Here is a 19,542-nt window from a genome sequence, read left to right as displayed (position 1 = left end):
CCAGTTTCTTCCTTTAGAAATCCACGTGGTGGTTTCCTTTGGTGGGAGGGCAGGAGATGGGCCTAGAGACAAGACAGGGAGCCGTCTAGGGGGCTGCTGTGGCGGGAGGGAGCGAGGTGTGTTTTGGAGCTTTCTGCTTCCCAGAGCCCACAAACCACGGGTCTCTTCCTCAGACAAAACAAGCAGCTGCTTTGGATGCAGCATCCTATGCCGGCTGTCTGGAGACAGGGCCCAGCTGCGGGAGTAACCGGCTCCCTGCCAAGCCCCCTTGCCTTCTCTGGAAGAAGGATCTCCTGCGAAGGCAACTCATGGCTCCATCCTCCCCCCCCCCCCCCCAACTCCTTCTTCCGGCAGCCTGGGGCCCAATCCCAAACTCTGGGAACGAGTGGGGCAAGAGAGCCTGGGCCTGGCATTGCCATGCACCCCCCCACAAACCCATCCCAGGCCCTCTCAAAAGCAAATGGAATTTCTTTTGAGGCAAAAAAATGTGGTGATGAATGCTGGCCAAAACCAGGGCTCGCCGGCTGCATCCCTCAGCTCCATGCACAAGGATCTACCTGTCTTATTAGCATTGGCCTGGTGGCTTGCTTCTCAGCCAGTAGTTATGTTGCCCTCAAGTGGAGGTGACCTGCAAAGAGGCTAAAAGCCTTAATACTGCTGTGAGCTAAGGGAGCTGCTCCAGCATCATAGAACCATAGAGCTGGAAGAGACCTCAGAAGGTCGAGTCCAGCCCCCTGCTCTAGGCAGGACCAATCCCAACTAAATCAACCGGCCAGGGCTTTGTCAAGCAGAGACTTAAAAATTTCTAGGGATGGAGACTCCACCACTTCCCTAGGTAACCCATTCCAGTGCTTCACCACCCTCCTAGGGAAATAGTTTTTCCTAATATCCAACCCAGACCTCCCCCAATGTAACTTGACACCATTAAGAACATAAGAACGGCCATACTGGGTCAGACCAAAGGTCCATCTAGCCCTACTGTGGACCCATCTGCCGACAGTGGCCAGCACCAAGTGCCCCAGAGAGGGTGGACCGAAGATAATGATCAAGCGATTTGTCTTCTGCCATCCCTCTCCAGCCTCTGACAAACAGAGGCCAGGGACACCATTTCTATCCCCTGGCTAATAGCCTTTTATGGACCTAACCTCCATGAAATTATCTAGCTTCTCTTTAAACTCTCTTATAGTCCTAGCCTTCACAGCCTCCTCTGGCAAGGAGTTCCACAGGTTGACTATACGCTATGGCTATGTCTACACGGGCATGAATTTCCGGAAATGCTTAAAACGGAATACTATTCCGTTTTCAGTTTTTCCAGAAAAGGAGCGTCTACATTGGCAGGCTGCTTTTCCGGAAAAGCCCTTTTTCCGGAAAAGCATCTGTGGCCAATGTAGACGTGCTTTTCCGGAAAAGAGCCCCGATCGTCATTTTCGCGATCGGGGCTTTTTTCCGGAAATACTACTGGGCTGTCTACACTGGCCCTTTTCTGGAACAGTGTTCCGGAATAAGGACTTATGCCCGAGCGGGAGCAGCGTAGCTTTTCTGGAATAGCGGCTGATTATGTACAGTAGAGCGTCGTTGCTTTTCCGGAAATTCAAGGGCCAGTGTAGACAGCTCGCAGCTTATTCCGGAAAAGCGGCTGATTTTCCGGAATAAGTGGCCCAGTGTAGACAGAGCCTATGTGAAGAAGAACTTTATTTTATTAGTTTTAAACCTGCTACCCATTAATTTCATTTGGTGTCGTCTAGTTCTTCTATTATGGGAACTAATAAATAACTTTTCTTTATCAGCCCTCTCCACACCACTCATGATTTTATAGACCTCTATCATATCCCCCCTCAGTCTCCTCTTTTCTAAACTGAAAAGTCCCAGTCGCTTTAACCTCTCTTCATATGAGACCCATTCCAAACTAGTACTTATTTTAGTAGCCCTTTTCTGAACCCTTTCCAAGGCCAAAATATCTTTTTTGAGGTGAGGAGACCACATCTGTACACAGTATTCAAGGTGTGGGCGTACCATAGTTTTATACAGGGGCAGTAAGATATTCTGTGTCTTATTTTCTATCCATTTCTTAATCATTCCTAACATCCTATTTGCCTTTTTGACCGCCGCTGCACTCTGTGTGGAAGTTTTCAGAGAACCGTCCACGATAACTCCAAGATCTCTTTCCTGATTTGTTGTAGCCAAATTAGCCCCCATCATGTAGGTATAGTTGGGGTTATTTTTCCCGATGTGCATTACTTTACACTTATCCACATTAATTTTCATTTGCCATTTTGTTGCCCAGTCACTCAGTTTGGTGAGATCTTTTTGGAGTCCCTCACAGTCTGCTTCTGTCTTGACTATCCTAAACAGTTTGGTATCATCTGCAAACTTTACTACCTCACTGCTTACCCCTTTCTCCAGATCATTTATGAATAAGTTGAAAAGGATTGGTCCCAGGACTGACCCTTGGGGGACACCACTAGTTACCCCTCTCCATTCTGAAAATTTACCATTTATTCCTACCCTTTGTTTCCTGTCTTTTAACCAGTTCTCAGTCCAAGAAAGGACCTTCCCTCTTATCCCATGGCCTTGTAATTTACACAAGAGCCTTTGGTGAGGGACCTTGTTAAAGGCTTTCTGAAAATCTAAGTATACTATATCTACTGGATCCCCCTTGTCCGCATGTTTGTTAACCCCTTCAAAGAACTCTAATAGATTAGTAAGACAGGATTTCCCTTTACAGAAACCATGTTGACTTTTGTCCAACAAATTATATTCTTCTACATGCCTCACAATTTTATTCTTTACTATTGTTTCAACTAATTCGCCCAGTACTGAAGTTAGACTTACCGGTCTGTAATTGCCAGAATCACCTCTAGAGCCCTTTTTAAATATTGGTGTCACGTTGGCTACCTTCCAGTCATTAGGTACGGAAGCCGATTTAAAGGATAGGTTACAAACCACTGATAATAGTTCAGCAATTTCCCATTTGAGTTATTTTAGAACCCTTGGATGAATGCGATAGGGTCCTGGAGATTTGTTAATATTAAGTTTTTCTATTTGTTCCAAAACCTCCTCTAATGACACTTCAATCCGGGACAGTTCCTCAGATTCATCACCCACAAAGGACAGTGCAGGTTTGGGAATCTCCCTAACGTCATCAGCCATGAAGACTGAAGCAAAGAAATCATTTAGATTATCCTCAATGGCTTTATCGTCCTTTATTGCTCCTTTTATATCTCGATCGTCTAGGGGACCCACAGTTTTTTTTAGCAGGCTTCCTGCTTCTAATGTACTTAAAAACATTTTGTTATTTCTTTGAGAGTTTTTGGCTAGCTGTTCCTCAAAATCTTTTTTTGCTTTTCTTATTACGTTTTTACACTTGATTTGACAGTGTTTATGTTCCTTTCTATTTATCTCACTAGGATTGGACTTCCACTTCTTAAAAGATGCGTTTTTGTCCCTCACTGCTTCTTTTACATGGTGGTTAAGCCACGGTGACTCTTTTGTAGGTCTCTTACAATGTTTTTTAATTTGGGGTATACATTTTAAGTTGGGCCTCTTATTATGGTGTTTTTAAAAAGTTTCCATGCAGCTTGCAGGGATTTGGCTCTAGTCATTGTGCCTTTTAATTTCTGTTTAACTAACCACCTCCTTTTTGCGTAATTCCCATTTTTTAAATTAAATGCCAGAGTGCTGGACTGCTGAGGTGTTCTTCCCACCACAGGAATGCTAAATGTTGTTATATTATGGTCACTATTCCCAAGCGGTCCTGTAACGGTTATCTCCTGGACCTGATCCTGCGCTCCACTCAGGACTAAATCGAGAATTGCCTTTCCCCTTGTGGGTACTAGCTGCTCCAAGAAGCAGTCATTTAAGCCATTGAGAAATTTTATCTCTGCTTCTCTTCCTGAGGTGACATGTATCCAGTCAATATGGGGGTAATTAAAATCCCCCATTATTATAGAGTTCTTTATTTTGGTAGCCTCTCTAATCTCCCTCAGCATTTCAATGTCAGTATCGCTGTCCTGGTCAGGTGGTTGGTAATATATCCCTACTGCTAATGTCTTATTATTGGAGCATGGATTGTTCCTTGTTCTGCCATCCGTCTCTACTGTGAACAGCCTTTCTCCATCCTCTTTGGAACCTCCCTTCAGGGAGTTGAAGGCTTCTATCAAATCCCCCCTCACTCTTCGCTTCTGCAGACTAAACAAACCCAAATCCCTCAGTCTCTCCTCATAAGTCATAGGCTCCAGCCCCCTAATCATTTTGGTTGCCCTTCACTGGACCCTCTCCAATGCATCCACATCCTTTTTGTAGTGGGGGGCCCAGAACTGGACGCAATACTCCACCATGGCTGTGGGTTGAGTGGGGGAGACATGTATCCGGCACGATGGGTGGGGGAGTGTGAGGACGGTGATGCAGGCCGGGTTGCTTTGTGACCCGACAGTGCCACATGCCTGTTGTTCGTGTGGAAACCTGACATGGATACTGGTGTGAAGCTGCCTGGCCAAGCGAGGCTTCAGATTCTCACCAAGTCAAATGCCCCGATGCTGGGACTCAGTGGCTTGGTTCCAGGAGGGAGAGCCTATTGTCGCCAGCACTCTAGTGCTAGTAGCTGAATTCCAACCTGGGACCCAGGAATATGGGTCACTGTGACCAGGGGGAAGCCTGTGGAGCGATCAGATGAAACCGTGCTCAGAGGAATAGGTGAGCGTGGCAGGCGGAAAGAATGCAGGGGCAAAAGAAGGCTCTGTAGTGCCTTCCATGTGCACATTCCCAAGAGCTTTACAAACATTAATTGAGGCTTCCAGCCCTCTGAGGGAGATCAGTAGTAGCATTCCCATCTTACAGCGGGGGGAAGCAGAGTCCTGGAAGAGAGAAGGGGCTAGTGCAAGATCAAGTTAGTGGCCAAGTCCGGAATAGAATAGTCCCAACTCCCCATCCTTTGCCATGGTCTTTTTGGGGACAAGAGAAGGGAAGCGAGCTGGCTGCGCTGTGGCTGCTGGTAGTCGGAGCTGCCGTCCTGTAAGAGCAAACTAGACAAACACACGTGTCAAGGGAGAGAAAAGAGCAGGCCTGGACTGGACTCTCATTTGCAGCCTTGCTGCCTGGCACATGGTCTGATCACTACACTGAGCCCTGGCGTGGTGGTGCTTAAGGCATTGCATAGAGCCATTCCTGCGCCCTGAGCAGCGGGTGCGTGACGCATGTGTGGCCCCGCCCCTCACCGCACTGCGCACCTTACAGCTGCCATCAGGCGCCCCCCATAGGTTGGTGCCCCGGGCAGCTGCCCGGCTAACCTCCCGCTTAATCCAGCCCTGCATATAGCCACCCCTCAGGTCACAGCGCTGGTGTAAAATCTACAGGCTTGACTGGCTTAGACAGGGTAACATGGGGAGAGGTAAAAGGGTGACGGAAGGTGGGGAAGGAAAAGGAGACACATGGGGAGCAGGCGCACTCTCAGCTCCTTGGCAGGGGTAGGAATTTAGTGGGAGCCTTTGGAGTTGGCAGTGTGATTGGGGACTGAGCTGTGGCCCTGCCTGCTCAGCATCAGGACCATGAAGGCACAGAGGTGTATCTCTGAGTACCAGCAGGCGTGGCTTGCTCCTTCCTTGCCTTTAAATAAGCCAGCAGCCATGTCTGTCCCTCTCTTTATCGTCTGTGAGCTCCCCGAAAGGAAGGGCTGAGCAGAACCGCCCATCCCCCCTTACTTCGTTCAGCGGTTAGACTGAATTTCCAACCTGCCCATTTTGGTTTATTGCTTTCTGATCCCCCCCCCCACACACACACACTCTTCTTGCTTACCTGGCATAATCTAACCCGGTCCTTGAGTTAGAGCAGGAGGCCTTGTGCACTTTTGTCTTGTTGTTACAGTGTATGATGACACTTACAACTTTGTTCCACTTTTCCCCAGGAGTTCGCAGGCGGGGCAAAGTTGCAGGCCCAGTTATCCCCATATACTCAGGGACAACACTGGTAACCACAGTTGGCCAGCCCCGCACTGCTGCAGGGAGTGGGCCAGGGCTTGCCAACAGGGCAGACCTGAGCCCACACTGAGCTCCCTGTTTATTTTGGCTCTTGTGAGGCCACATCTGGAGGATTGTGTCCAGTTCTGGGCCCCCCACTACAAAAAGGATGTGGACGCATTGGAGAGGGTCCAGCGGAGGGCAACCAAAATGATTAGGGGGCTGGAGCATATGACTTATGAGGAGAGACTGAGGGAGTTGGGTCTGTTTAGTCTGCAGAAGAGAACAGTGAGGAGGGGATTTGATAGCAGCCTTCAACTTCCTGAAGGGAGGTTCCAAAGAGGATGGCGAGAGGCTGGTCTCAGTAGTGACAGGTGGCAGAACAAGGAGCAATGGTCTCAAGTTGCGGTGGGAGAGATCCAGGTTGGATATTAAGAAAAACTATTTCCCTAGGAGAGTGGTGAAGCACTGGGATGGGTTACCTAGGTAGGTGGTGGAATCCCCATCCCTAGAGATTTTTAAATCTCGGATTGACAAAGCCCTGGCTGGGTTGATTTAGTTGGGATTGGTCCTGCCTAGGGCAGGGGGCTGGACTTGACCTTCTGAGGTCTCTTCCAGCTCTATGGTTCTATGATTCTTTTCTGAATTATCTGCTTCCCTGGCTTAGACATAAAGAACCCCCTTTTCTTTCTTAACTGCCTATGTCTGGAGGGCGACACATGCATTTTAGAGTACAACCAGACCTCTGCAACAATGAGTCCATTGAAGTCAATGGAAGTTGGGTAACTGATTGTAGAGGAGCTAGAGTGCGGTTGTTTGAATGTGTCTCCAAATGCATCTGTACCGCTGTGTGTGTGCATTGTTATTTGCCTGTCTGTGTGACTGTAGCCAGGTGTGTTTGTCTGCGGGCAGCATTGGGGTGTGTGTCTTTGAGGTGGCGTGTGTGGATGACCATCAATGTATGTGTCCATCTGTCTTTGTCTCTGTGTACAGTGCCTGTGTGTATCCACGCCTGTGAGTCCCAGAGCATGCCTCTGTGTGTGTGTGTACGCACGTGTCCTTGACCAGCGTGTCCACGTTTGTCTCCAGACATGAGTGTGCGTCTCTCCATATGTGTCCACGTCTCTAGTACTCAATGGATGTGTCTAGACTGGCCAGTTTTTCCAGAAAATCCGCCACTTTTCTGGAAAAACTTGCCAGCTGTCTACACTGGCCGCTTGAATTTTCGCAAAAGCACTGACTTCCTACTGTAAGTAATCAGTGCTTCTTGCGGAAATACTATGCTGCTCCCATTCAGGCAAAAGTCATTTTGCGCAAAACTTTTGCGCAAAAGGGCCAGTGTAGACAGCTCAGATTTGTTTTGCGCAAAAAAGCCCCAATTGCGAAAATGGCGATCGGGGCTTTTTTGCGGAAAAGCGCGTCTAAATTGGCACGGACGCTTTTCCGCAAAAAGTGCGTCCGTGCCAATCTAGACGCTCTTTTCCGAAAATGCTTTTAACGGAAAACTTTTCCGTTAAAAGCATTTCCGGAAAATCATGCCAATCTAGATGTAGCCAATGGATCTGCATGCTTAGAAATTAACCTCCATCAAGCTAATCGCATTACTGATCAAACCCTGAAATTAAACATTAAACCCCTTCATGCAGCAGAGTGACAGCCCCGGCTAAATGCAACTCCCCTTGTCCAAGCAAAGAGAAGATGGATTTCCCAGCTCTGGTGGGGGAGGTGTCGCTTTAGGAATTCCTGAAACTAGCTGCTGAATTCCACGTCTGCATCACCCCAAGAGCCTGTACTTGTTTATCCCCATTTCTCAAGGAGAGCTGAGTGAATAACTAGTTTTGTTTGGTTCCGGTGACAAACGAAAAAATCTGAGTCGGAGGGAGCTTAGTTCAGTTCAAACCAAAAAAGCTTTTTTTTCTTGCTGAAAGAAACCAAAAATAAATAATTTCAGGGCAAATAAAACACGTTGTGGGACCAAAAACTGGGTTGTTTTCAGGGATTTTTCACCTTTTTTTTTCTATATGCAAAATTTCCAAATGTAACATCAAAATGCTCTAAAACTCTTTCGTCTCTGGCCTACACTGGGTTCTCGGAGGGGCTGCTACCTGGCCACCTTGTCTTTCTTTCCAGGGCTGACTCCTTTGGGATAGCAGCTGTCAAAAACTTTCACCTTTGGGCTGCCCAATTTTGGGGCCCACGGAAACAGCATGGAAAGTTAATCTAAATTAAGGTTTAAAGTGGATCATTGCGGGAAGTCCTTGTGTACCTATTCTTATTCAGAATTCACCTGGCCCTAATGCCTTTAGTTTGCTTCACGTGAATTAAGCTAACCTGAATTCGGACCACTTGAACGCTGACTAAGAGCAAGCGAACGGGTTCTTATTTCCCCGTGGTTGGAATTGATTTGTGGCAGCCTCTCTGGGCTCGTTGCCTAAAGCTAGGGAAGGGGTCGGTGGTGGGGGAAAGCTGAGCTGACAGGGTTCCCTCCGCCCAGGGAGCGGTGTGATTGCAGTCCTGCTGCTCCTCTGTTCCTGTTTTCCACCTAGGGGGTTTCAGTCATCTGGAGCTAGACCTGCCTTGTATCCTTTACAGGGAGCTGTGCATGGGCTCTGCTGTTGGGGCAGGTGACGTGTTGCTGGCTTAGCACTGGGGCGGCACCCTCAGCACGCGTATGCTTTGTGCTCTCCTGGCAAGCTGCAGTCACACTCGGGCCAGGACTGCTAATGCTGGCTCTATGAAATAAGGCTAATCCAGGCTCATGCTTCAGGGCAGAAGCTAGCTGCCTGCAGGGGTCAGGAAGGAAGTGGGGCCCCACCATTGGAAGCTCTGTGCAATGGGCTGTGGGGAGAATGTGCCTGCAGCTAGCAGCTGAATGTTGGAATGGGAACGAGGTGGGCAGGAGCGGACTATGGGCCTCTGGACTGAGCCAGCAGAGGAGGGGCAGGATGGCAGGCTGTGGAGCCCTGTGTAGTGAAAGGCAGGATACTGGTCTCTGGACCAGTCCAATATTGTTTGAGTCTGTTACAACCAGTGTGTGCTACTAGGGTGGCTGTGACCTGTTTGCTCTCTGCTGAGGTGTTACACCCTGGAAAGAGGGTTGCGCTGTTGCCCTTAAACAAAGTGCTCTGTCTGTAGCCCCTTTTTCCACCAACCTGTTGCACAATAGAGTATGTGCCTGGCTGCTTCCTCCACCCCAGAGGTGGCTGCATGTCCCTGACGCTACATGTAGCGAGTTTGTCAAACTGGGTGAGTTGCAGCATGCTTTCGCTGCTCATGACGGTCTCCCTTGTAATTTGTTTTTAAAAAGGGAGGTTGTGACTTAATTTCTTGTCTCATTGCCCTGCACTATAGCAGGTTACCAAACTCTCTGGCACCTTCTGCCCCCTCTGAGCCACCATGGCTGTTGAAACGTTGCTGTGCCCTCAGCCCAGCCAAGAGCCAATCCATTCCCTCAACCTCCCTCTCAGCAGCCCCCTGCACCGGGGCAAGGGGGGATGGAAAGGTGCTGCTCTCAGGCAGATGATCCCTTGGGGACCTGCACCAGCTGATGTCATTTAAAACAGTCCCTGGTCAGAATAGGACTGTCAAGGAACTGCTCTCAAGGTGGCACTGAAAGGGAAGATCAGAGAGAGCCAAGGGGAAGAGAAGGGGCAGCTGTAGGACTGCCTAGTAGTTAGGGCTTTTATCTGGCCTTGGTTGAATTTCCTGCTCCAGACAAGTCGCTCACTCTTTCTGTGTGGCTCAGTTCCCCACCTGTGAAATAGGCGTAACCTGTGAAATAGGCCAGGTGGGGCCAGGCAGGTGAATGCAGCATAAGGCTGGGAGAGGCTCAGGTATCATGGCGCTGGAGAAGAGCCGTGGCTAGCCAGGCAGGCCGTGTCATGTGCTGGCAGGAGGCTGCCAGGGCTACTTCTGGAGGAGTCACTGACTGGGTTGCTCTTGGTCTTGCAGTGACTGGCTGGCCTGAAGAGGAAATGCTTCCTGAATGGGGCTGAAACTGCAGCCGCTGGAATATGCAGCCCGGGGGCCTTCCTGGCAGTGCAAACGCAGTGGACTGTGCCAGAGAGCCAATCGCCTCGTCTCAGGGGAGGGCCACGGCCAAGCGGTATGGTGACAACCTTCAAGATCGCCGTGCTTGGGGCTCAAGGAGTTGGCAAGAGCGCCATCGTCCACCAGTTCCTCTACAACGAGTTCAGCGAGGCCTGTGCCCCCACCAAAACGCGGCGCGTCTACCTGCCGGCCGTGGTCATGAACGGCCACGTGCACGACCTGCAGATCATGGACTTCCCCCCCATCACCTCTTTCCCAGTTAACACGCTGCAGGTACGTGGGCCGGGCGCTGGCCCGGGGATGCCAGCCACAGGCCCAGGGGCCGGTTCGTAGCTGTGGGAGTCAGTTCTGATTCTTCCCCAGGTCAGATGTGTGCTGACTCCTCAACTTAAGAGACCCCATAGTATGAGCCTCGAGTCCCCTAATGTGGCATGTGAGGGCTGCCCTCTAAAGTCACTAAACCCCAGTCCGGCAAAGATGTTGCCCCAAGATATTGGTGCGGTAGTTTTTCTCCCAGGATCGTGTTGGGTCAGATTTGCCTGGTAAACAAATGTTGAAGGAGGGGGTTGCTTGGAGAAAGTTTTGTCTAGTACCTGGAGCCTAAGAGGGGAATCAGGACAACTGGAGTCTAATCCCCAAATCATATTATATAGTAGCCTCTAATCATCATGCCTCCATTTCATGTTTGCCAATTGCTTTGAGAGCCTTGGTTGGCAGGCGCTAAACCAGGGAAGGTGTCATCACTGAGGCCTTGCCCACACTAAATGGAAGATAGTCACTGCTGCAATCCATCTTCTGGAGTTTGATTTAGTGAGTCTAGTTAAGACCTGCTAAATCAAACTCAGAGAAGGCATTCCGTGCTCCTGCTTTTGCAAAGAGTAAGGGAAGATGACGGGAGTAAGCCAGCTCCGGCTACGTATTCTATGTAGTTAGAATTGCATGCCATAAGCCAATCTGCCAGGTCTGGTGTAGACCTGGCCTTAATGTTAAAATATTGCCCTCTGGCTAATTCTCATGATAGGTACGGTATTTGGCAGAGGACAAGCTACAGCCTCAGGGGAACTGGTGCCTTTCTGGACTGGAAAGAGTGTGTCTCCGTGAGAATTGCAGGAATCACGTAAACATTGTGACCCGATTATGCAAACCCCAAGTAACAAACCTGCCCAGCTGAGGCTCCGTGCTTAGCCGCTTCTCCAGTCAGTGCATTTGTCATTCTCCCCAGGCCTGAACCCCCAGTTAGAGCCAGATATTTGTAATGCCCTCAGAAGAGCATAGATCATTTTAGATACTGCATGTAGTTTCAGAGGAGAAAGGAGAAAGCAACATTGCCTAGTGGATAGAGAGCTGGACCAGCATTCAAGAGACCTGGCTTCTATTCCTGGTTCTGCCACAGGCTTACTGGGTGACCTTGAGTTCATCCCTGCTCTGTGCCTCAGTTTCCCCAGTAACTAAAAAGCTGGTGTCTTCTGAGCTCGTCCAAGGGACAGCAGGAGTTGGGCTGCTAAACATGGAGCACATTCGGCGTTCAGCGAAACATTGGCACTTGTGCTTTCCTGTAGACCCTGCTGGAGTCGTGCTGGATATGGCAGCCTGGAAGCGTAATTGCCAGCACACGCAGAGGAGCCTGCACGGGCCTGGTTCTAGCTGTGCGCTAGGAAGAGCTGTGGCGCAGGCCAGCACAATCCTTTCTGAGAACCTGGGCGGCTCCTCCTGCCACCCCTACGACAGTGCTGTTATTTTTAGCATGCTAGCTTGATCAAAGGACTCGGACCGGGACTAGGGCTGGAAATTCCACCTCCAGCTGCTGTGTAGATGTAGCCACTGACTTAAATCTACGCGGCAGTTTGTCTGTGTGTCTCTTTGTCTGTCTGACTGGCCAAGAACTCCTAAATAGTAAGAACTAGGGCCACCAAATTTGCTATGCAGCTTCCTCTTCTAACTTAAAGCAAGGCCTGGGTTTGGTTGTGCCAAGAAGCAGGGACGTGCACCCCTCCCCCATTTATGACTGCCTCGGCCCCCCCAAACACCCTTTAGGGAGGATCGTGGGGCTGAAGCTCTGTGCACCTCTGATTTGTATAAGGACATTGCTGTCTGCTCCCCTTCGTCAGGGAGTGAGGGGAAAGTGCAAAGTTTTCTGCATTGTTCACTGGCTGGGGAAAGCAGGAGACAGGAAACTGCACTTGCCCTTCACCAGCTGTGCCTGCTGGAGCTGCAGCAGCCATAGAGAGGCGCTTCTCATCTGGCCCCACGCTGCTGTGGTGAGGGAGGGCTGGGGGTGTCCTCTCTCCCCAGGGCAGCTGCATCCTGATCCCCTCCTCCCCAGCCCCACCCAGAGCGCTGATGTATATGAAGCAGGGATGTCTTCATCTGATTCTCCAAAACCCCCAATGAATTGAGCAAAGGACCCGAGCGATGCCAGGTGAATCTTCAGAGAGAGAAGTGCAAGCTGAAACACTTGGCTGACGGGGAGAGTGAAGCTTGTTTCCCTTCTGCAGCGGGATCGAAACCTGGCCTACTGACGTGCCTCCTTTGGCCAGACTTCGGGACAAGCAGGTTTCATTTCCCCATGTGCCTAGCTCCCAGCATGAGTCTGTCCTTCCCTGATGTGTTGGATGGATTTGATCTGCCAGGAACAAGGGGCTCCTCTCTTGGTTCTTCACAGAAAACACACGTAGGGCCCTTGGAGGACATTTGGCTGCTGCAACAAAGACAGGCGGTCCTGGGGAAAATTAGTCCTATGTGGGATAGTCTGTCCTCCAGCATCAGTCGCTGGCTCAAAGGCCAGAATGGATGATATACCACCCAAATGACTGTGGGAGTGATGGACTACCCAGCATGCTGCGGTACCAGGGCTCTAAAGTGTTCAGCACCCTGCTGCCACCGGGCAGTGGAATTCTACTGATCAGCCATCCGATGCGGCACGTCCAGTCACCACAGATGTCTGACTTGTTTGCTGAGACATGAACTTCATGCCTTCTGTCTGGGGAGGTCAGTGCACTGCACTGGGCAATCAGTCAGTGGGTGAGGGGATTGCAGGGTCGGTAGGGGACCGGTGAGGGTTCTGGAGTTAGTCAGGGCACTGTGTCAGTCGTTAAGGTTGCAGGACACAATCCATGTTCCAATTCTCACCTCCCATGTAGATACCCTGTTGGTGGGTGCTCTGCAATTAGCCAAATGTTTATAGATTACCCAGGAACATAACTTCCAAAAATGCCCTTTGCTTTCTTGTGCTTAATTTCAGCCCAAAGCTGAATCCTCCCAATACCCTTTCTCACAGATGGGTAAAGCATAGCCCCAGAGGAGTTAAAGAAGAACACAAGAGCAACCAGATTGGCTCAGACCAAAGGCCCATCTCGCCCAGTCTCCTGTCTGCCAGCAGTGGCCAGTGCCAGGTGCCCCAGAGGGAATGAACAGAATAGGACAATTTTGAAAGATTCATCTTATTATCCATTCCCATGTTGACTCTTCCCAGCTTGTTGTGTTCATCTCTGTGTCTAAAATTCTGTTCTTGGCTGTGATTTCCAGTTTGCCAGGTACTGAGGTTAGGTTTGCTGGCCTCTAATGGCCAGGATGACTGTGGTGCCTTTTTTTACATTAGAGTTATATTAGCTATCCCTAGTTATCTGGTACAGAGACTGATTCATGCAGTGGATTATATACCACAGTTAATAGTTCTGCAATTTCATATCTGAGTTCCTTAGACTCATAGAACACTAGGCCTGGAAGGGACCCCGAGAGGTCATCAAGTCCAGCCCCCTGCCCTCCCAGTGGGACCAAGCACCATCTAGATCAGGGCTACTCAACATGCAGCCCACTGTGCTGTTTGGGTTTATACAGGGGCTCAACGCACAGCCTACAGATGGGAACCTTTGAACATGGCCTCCACTGGGAACATGTGAGCATTGAAAGATGCGAGTGAATGGGCTGGCTGGAACAGACCGATACGGGATGTTGACGTTTCTAGCCCCCAGGGAGAAGGTGCCAGGAGCATCGAGGCATTGTGAGAAGTGCTGGTTGCTTAGCCCTGTGGGCAGAGCCTGAGCGGTGCTGACTGGCTCACACTGGCCACATTTGGGCCAGGCGCTGTGGCCAGGCAGCCCCGCCTCCATCCCGCACGGAGCGATGGACTCCCAGGTGGGGATGTCAGCCCTGCTGGGAATCCAGGACAGGGCTCCCCGGCACCTGTCCTTTTTTGCCTCTCCTATCCAAGCTAACTCGCCCAGCTCCCCGCCCGCCACCGTTTGGAGTGCTCTGGCTTGGAAATGTTTCTTTTTACAGTAAAATCACTCAAAGAAATGCACAACCTGAAGCTTCAAGCTAAACACCCAAAACACTTGGTGTTTTCTTTTTAATAAGCATTAAAAGTGGCAATAAAGAAGATACACTTGTTGGATGAATGCAGGGTTTATAACCCTGTTTGGGAGATGGAATTCACTTTTGCAAAGAGAAATGGAAAACCAATGTGCCATCTTTGTTAAAACACTATCGCTGCATTAAAGAAAACAAACTTGCAACCGCACCATGAATCTTCTCACCCTGAGTTCAAAGAATTGTATCCACCTGACAGCAAGTTAAGGAAAACCAAGATACTGGAAGGTTACCATATTCAACAAGATATGTTCCGTTCACAATTGTGAAGCCAAAACAAAAAAGTAGTCAATATAATTGTCTTCTGTTGATATACATTTTAGTAGTTAAATTCCTGGACTGTCATTGCTCATTAAGTGCTGTCATATGGATAGAAATTGGGTATTGCATAGATATTGCATTTTATTAATATCAGCAGAACTGACTGTTGTGTAGTTTTGCCTTAATCTTTGTATTCATGCCCGTCAGTGTGAAAGAAGCTATGTGCATATATTTGCATATTTATTTGTATGTATATGCAACAACACTTAAGTTGTGGGCCTCAGCATGTGCTGTGAGTATCATTGTGGCCCCCAGGGCTTCCAAAGTTGAGTAGTCCTGGTCTAGGTCATCCCTAAGAGGTGTGTCTGTTCAACCTGCTCTTAAATATCTCCATTGCTGGAGATTCCACAACCTCCCTAGGCAATTTATTCCAGTGTTTAACCACCCTGACAGGTAGGAAGTTTTTCCTAGTGTCCAACCTAACCCTCCCTGGCTGAAATTTAAGCCCATTGCTTCTTGTCCTATCCTCAGAGGTTAAGGAGAACAATTTTTCTCATGCCTTCTTGTTACACCCTTTTAGATACTTGAGAACTCTTCAGAACTCCTGGGTAAACATCATCTGGTCCTGGTGTCTTTTATTACTCGTTAATTTGTCAATTTTCAAAACCTCCTCTACTGAAACCTCAATCTGGGACAGCTCCTCAGATTTGTCACCTAAAAAGAATGGCTCAAGTATGGGGACCTCCCCCACATCCTAAGCAGTGAAGACTGATGCAAAGAATTGATTTAGCTTCTCCACAATGGCCTTCTCTTTCCTGAGTGCTGGTTAGTGGTCCTGCTGACTGTTTTCTAATGTACTTAAACACAATTGCTGGTAGAAGAGTGATGACTAGCTAAGATCACAAAACCATTCTTGGCAAATCTTATCATACTTTTACACTTGACTTGCCAGTGTTTATATGCCTCCCTATTTTCCTCAGTTTGATTTGACTTCCAGTTTTTTACCTGTTTGCTTCTAACTGCCTCTTTTAGCCATGGTAGTAATATATATATATTTTTCACTATATTTTTTATTTGAGGTATACATTTGCTTTGAGCTGCTGTTATGGTAGTTTGCATGCAGTGTGCAGGCATTTCACTCTTGTGACTCTTTCTGTAGATTTTAGTTGAACTAGCTTTCTCATTTTAGTGTAGTTCCCCTTCTTGAAGTTAAATGATACCTTGGTGGGTTGTTTTGGTTTTGGCATTTCCCCCTTACAAGGATGTTAAAGGTGGTTGCTATTACTAAGCAGTTCAGCTATGTGCACCTCTAAAGATCCTGTGCTCCACTTACGACTAAATCAAGAGCTGTTGCAAAAAAAAGCAAACTTCATTCTGGGCTCTAATTAACAAGAGCATTGTAAACAAGACACAAGAAGGAATTCTTCTGCTCCGCTCTGATTAGGCCTCAGTTGGAGTATGATGACCAGTTCTGGATGCCACATTTCAGGGAAAATGTGAAGAAATTGGAGAAGGTTAGATTAGATTAAAGGTCTAGAAAATGTGAGCTATGAGTGAAGACAGAAAGAATTGGGATTGTTTAGTTTGGAAAAGAGAAGACCGAGAGGGAACAATATAACAGCTTTCAAGTATATAAAAAGGTGTTACAAGGAGGAAGGAGGAAAAATTGTTCTCCTTAACCACTGAGGAGAGGACAAGAAGCAATGGGCTTAAACTGCAGCAAGGGAGGTTTAGGTTGGACATTAGGAAAAACTTACCAGCTCTTGGGGTGGTTAAACACTGGAATAAGTTGCCTGGGGAGATTGTGGAATCTCCATCACTGGAGATATTTAAGAGCAGGTTGGACAGATACCTGTCAGGGATGATCAAGATGGCGCTTGGCCCTGCTGTGAAGGCAGGAGACTGAACTTGATGACCTCTTGAGGAACCTTCCAGTTCCAGTGGTCTGTGATTCTACGAGTTCTAGGACAAGCAGGGATTAATTCAAGGCAGCTCTCTGGCTTGTGTTAGGAGGGCAGAGCAGATGATCACAGTGGTCTCTGCTGGCCTTGGAATCTATGAACTTCAAGCATGTGCCAAGGGCTAAGCGCAATGCCAGTGCCCCAGCTGCATCCCATTCAAACCCAACTCACCCCTCTGTGCTCTGCACCCGGACAGATAGAACTGGGATTCAGCTGAGCGGCTCTGGGGGAGTTGTCTTCATCCCCCTCGGCTGGGGAGGGTTCCTGGGGTGCTGCACCTAGTCCCTCCCCCCTTTCTCAGGGAGGCGCATTGGTGTGATGCAAGAAGTCAAGAGAGCAAAGGATTCTCCCAGAGCAGCAGGAGGGGAGGTTAGGAAGAGAAGAGGAGGAGAAAAATGAAACACTGTGCACAAGGGAACAAAAGGTCAGCGGGAGAGACAGACAGAAATAGCAAAGGGTAATTTTTTGACATGGCAGACAATGCCTAACAAACTCAATTAGCTCCCCACCTCAGCGTGCATCAGCACGGGTAGGCAGTGCCAACAGGGAAGGGAAGGCCCCTGATCTCAAAGGAGGAAAGGGAGACAAGAACCACGGGGGGGGTTGGCTCCCTCTTGTGCGCTAAGGACAAAGCTGTGGGGGAGAAATCAATGGAGAAGGGTGAGACTCCATTGCCTGGCTGAGAAAGAGGATGTGTGGCATGGATGGCTCCGGAGGTTGGTCATGGTTTACAAAGGCTTTCCCTTCTAGGTCACCCAATTGGTCCAAGTCAGTACTGACCAGGGAGTATTGCTTGGGGACTGGCAGTAGAACACGGGTTGGGTTAGAATTGATCCAGGGCATCAGATGCTCCCCATCAGAAGTGGCCCCTTTCCTGGCTGTGTCGGAAGAAAAGCTGAGGCCAAGTGAGGTGGGGTCCCTCCAGGGCAGGGATGAGGGGCATGTTCAACTCGGTGTGCAGATAGAGAATATATGCATGTCCACCCCCCACTAGGCGCTCTGGTTATGGTGAACACTGCACTGAGCTTCTGAAATGGGTCAGTCCCACTTTCCTGGACCTTGGGGAAAGTTGAGCTCTGGAGCGAAACTTCATAGCTTGGGCTCCTCTCGTGGCTCCACCCCCGGCGTGCTACACACCTTACAGCTGCAATCGGCTGCGCGGTGCCTGATTGCAGCTCTAAGGGTGCCGCACGGCCGGGCGTGCAGCGCCCCTTACAACTGCCATCAGGCACACCCCCCCCCATAGGTTGGCACCCTGGGCAGATGCCCGGCTAGCCCCCCCCCCAATCTGGCCCTGCCCCCCTGTATTCCTCTGGGTCTGACTGAAAAGACCAAGTCCTGTAGATGCCACAAAAAGAGATGGTTCTTCAGGGATTCCAAGCCCAGTTGGTGGACTCCTCTTCTTGTTATTTCTGTAGCGCAGCGCCAGTGGATTGGCAAGTGAATCCAACCCTTATCGGGAGGCCAGGCCTTCCAAGAGAAGTGCCCTTAAGTCACAGCACCATGTGGAGCCACGGAAGGGCCGGCTTTTCCATCAGTCCCAGCATCCCCCCCCTCCCCCATATCCTGCTTGTGGTCCTAGGGGGCCTATTTGGCTCCTTGCTTGGAAGGCTGCACAACAGCTTCACCTCCTGGCATCCCAGGCTATGCTAGGGGTTAGCTAGACATCACCAGGCTTCATGGACAGGTGCGGGGGGGGGGAGGGGGTCACCCTAGCCATCTGAAGTAGGGAGGTAAAATCTCAGTTGATCAGTTAACCAGATAAATGTTCAGTTTATCCAGTTAAGCAATTAAACAGGATCACGGGCGGGAGAGGGCTCCAGCCTTGCGCCACCTCTGGCGTCAGTTAACCCATTACCCGTTCACATCCCTGTTAGGAAATTTAAACAGAAGATTGCCCAGGATTCATTGGGGGAAAGAAGGGGCAAACCTCACTCCTAAGAAAGGAAAAGAGTGATGGGGCCCCACACACAGAATCTCACATGGAGGACCAGCCCTGCAAATAGAATTAGCCACCAGGCCTGGATCCTGTCACCCTACCCTAGTTGCTTTAAGTAGCTTCCCTTGTGTCTCTGAACCAGAACTGGGGAGCAACAGGGCCCAGGCTGCTCTGGCACTGAGCGGAAGGCGATGCTCAGCAGTCTATAAATACGCAGTGTTTGTCAGCACACACCACAGAGGGCTGCTGGCAATGCATAATTCAGCAGGGCTGAGGCTGCGCAGGAAGCCAGCTAGCAGGAGCTAAGTGCCTCTCCCCAGACCCACCCCAGACATCCTCCAACAGACCCTTCTCAACAGCTTTTCCCAGAATGGCCTGATGGTAGCACCAAAGAGGTGCTGTTGTGAGGAAGAATGCACTCTTCTTTCTGCTGGAGGAACATGGACTTGGCAGCTGAGAGCACAGGGCTCTGTGCTGTGTTCTGGCCCAACAAACCCTGCCCCTTTGGAATGCTTACACATTGATCCCCGCCCTTTTGGAATGTTCACTGATTAATCCCCGCCCCTTTGGAAGGCTCAGCAGTCTATCAGGCTGATCTCCCCATCCACTAGGCTTTATAGCCACGGTGACACTCCTTCGGGGGACAGTGTACATGGTCCCCTGTCAGAGGAGATTCATAGAGAGAAGGGCGGGCCTCCAGACCTGACGGTCGCTCACTTTTTGGATGGTGCTTTCAATCAGAAAGAGCAGCAGGGACCAAATTCATAGCAAACGTTCTGACACTCATTCTGCAGGGGACACAACAGGAAAGCAGCAGGGTGAGCCAGGCTCAGTTTCAGGGGTGTGTCACATGGAAGATAATGCTGTAACACAAGGGGGGCAAGATGTGGCCCACGGAACACATCCAGCCAACCCAGCCTTTTAATCTGGCTCACTACCCACTCCGCTGGGAACCTTAGCCTGGGAGCAGCTCCACACTGTTCAAAGCATCTAGCTGCTCTGTGTGCCCTTC

The 19,542-nt window shown here is 49.6% G+C and overlaps 1 protein-coding gene across 1 annotated transcript in view; it reads left to right on the top strand.

The window, feature by feature from the left end:
• RASL10B (RAS like family 10 member B) overlaps window positions 1-19,542 on the top strand; it is a 39,635-nt gene that overhangs the window by 2,582 nt on the left and 17,511 nt on the right. Inside the window, exon 2 of the mRNA XM_006119606.4 lies at window positions 9,903-10,274. Coding sequence (XP_006119668.1) covers window positions 10,059-10,274 — 216 coding nt within the window. The 5' untranslated portion in view covers window positions 9,903-10,058. The remainder of the gene's footprint in view (window positions 1-9,902; window positions 10,275-19,542) is intronic.

This window comes from Pelodiscus sinensis, chromosome 21 (genome assembly GCF_049634645.1).
Source record: "Pelodiscus sinensis isolate JC-2024 chromosome 21, ASM4963464v1, whole genome shotgun sequence".
Classification (NCBI taxonomy): domain Eukaryota; kingdom Metazoa; phylum Chordata; order Testudines; family Trionychidae; genus Pelodiscus; species Pelodiscus sinensis.
This window is presented reverse-complemented; position numbering and strand designations above follow the sequence as displayed.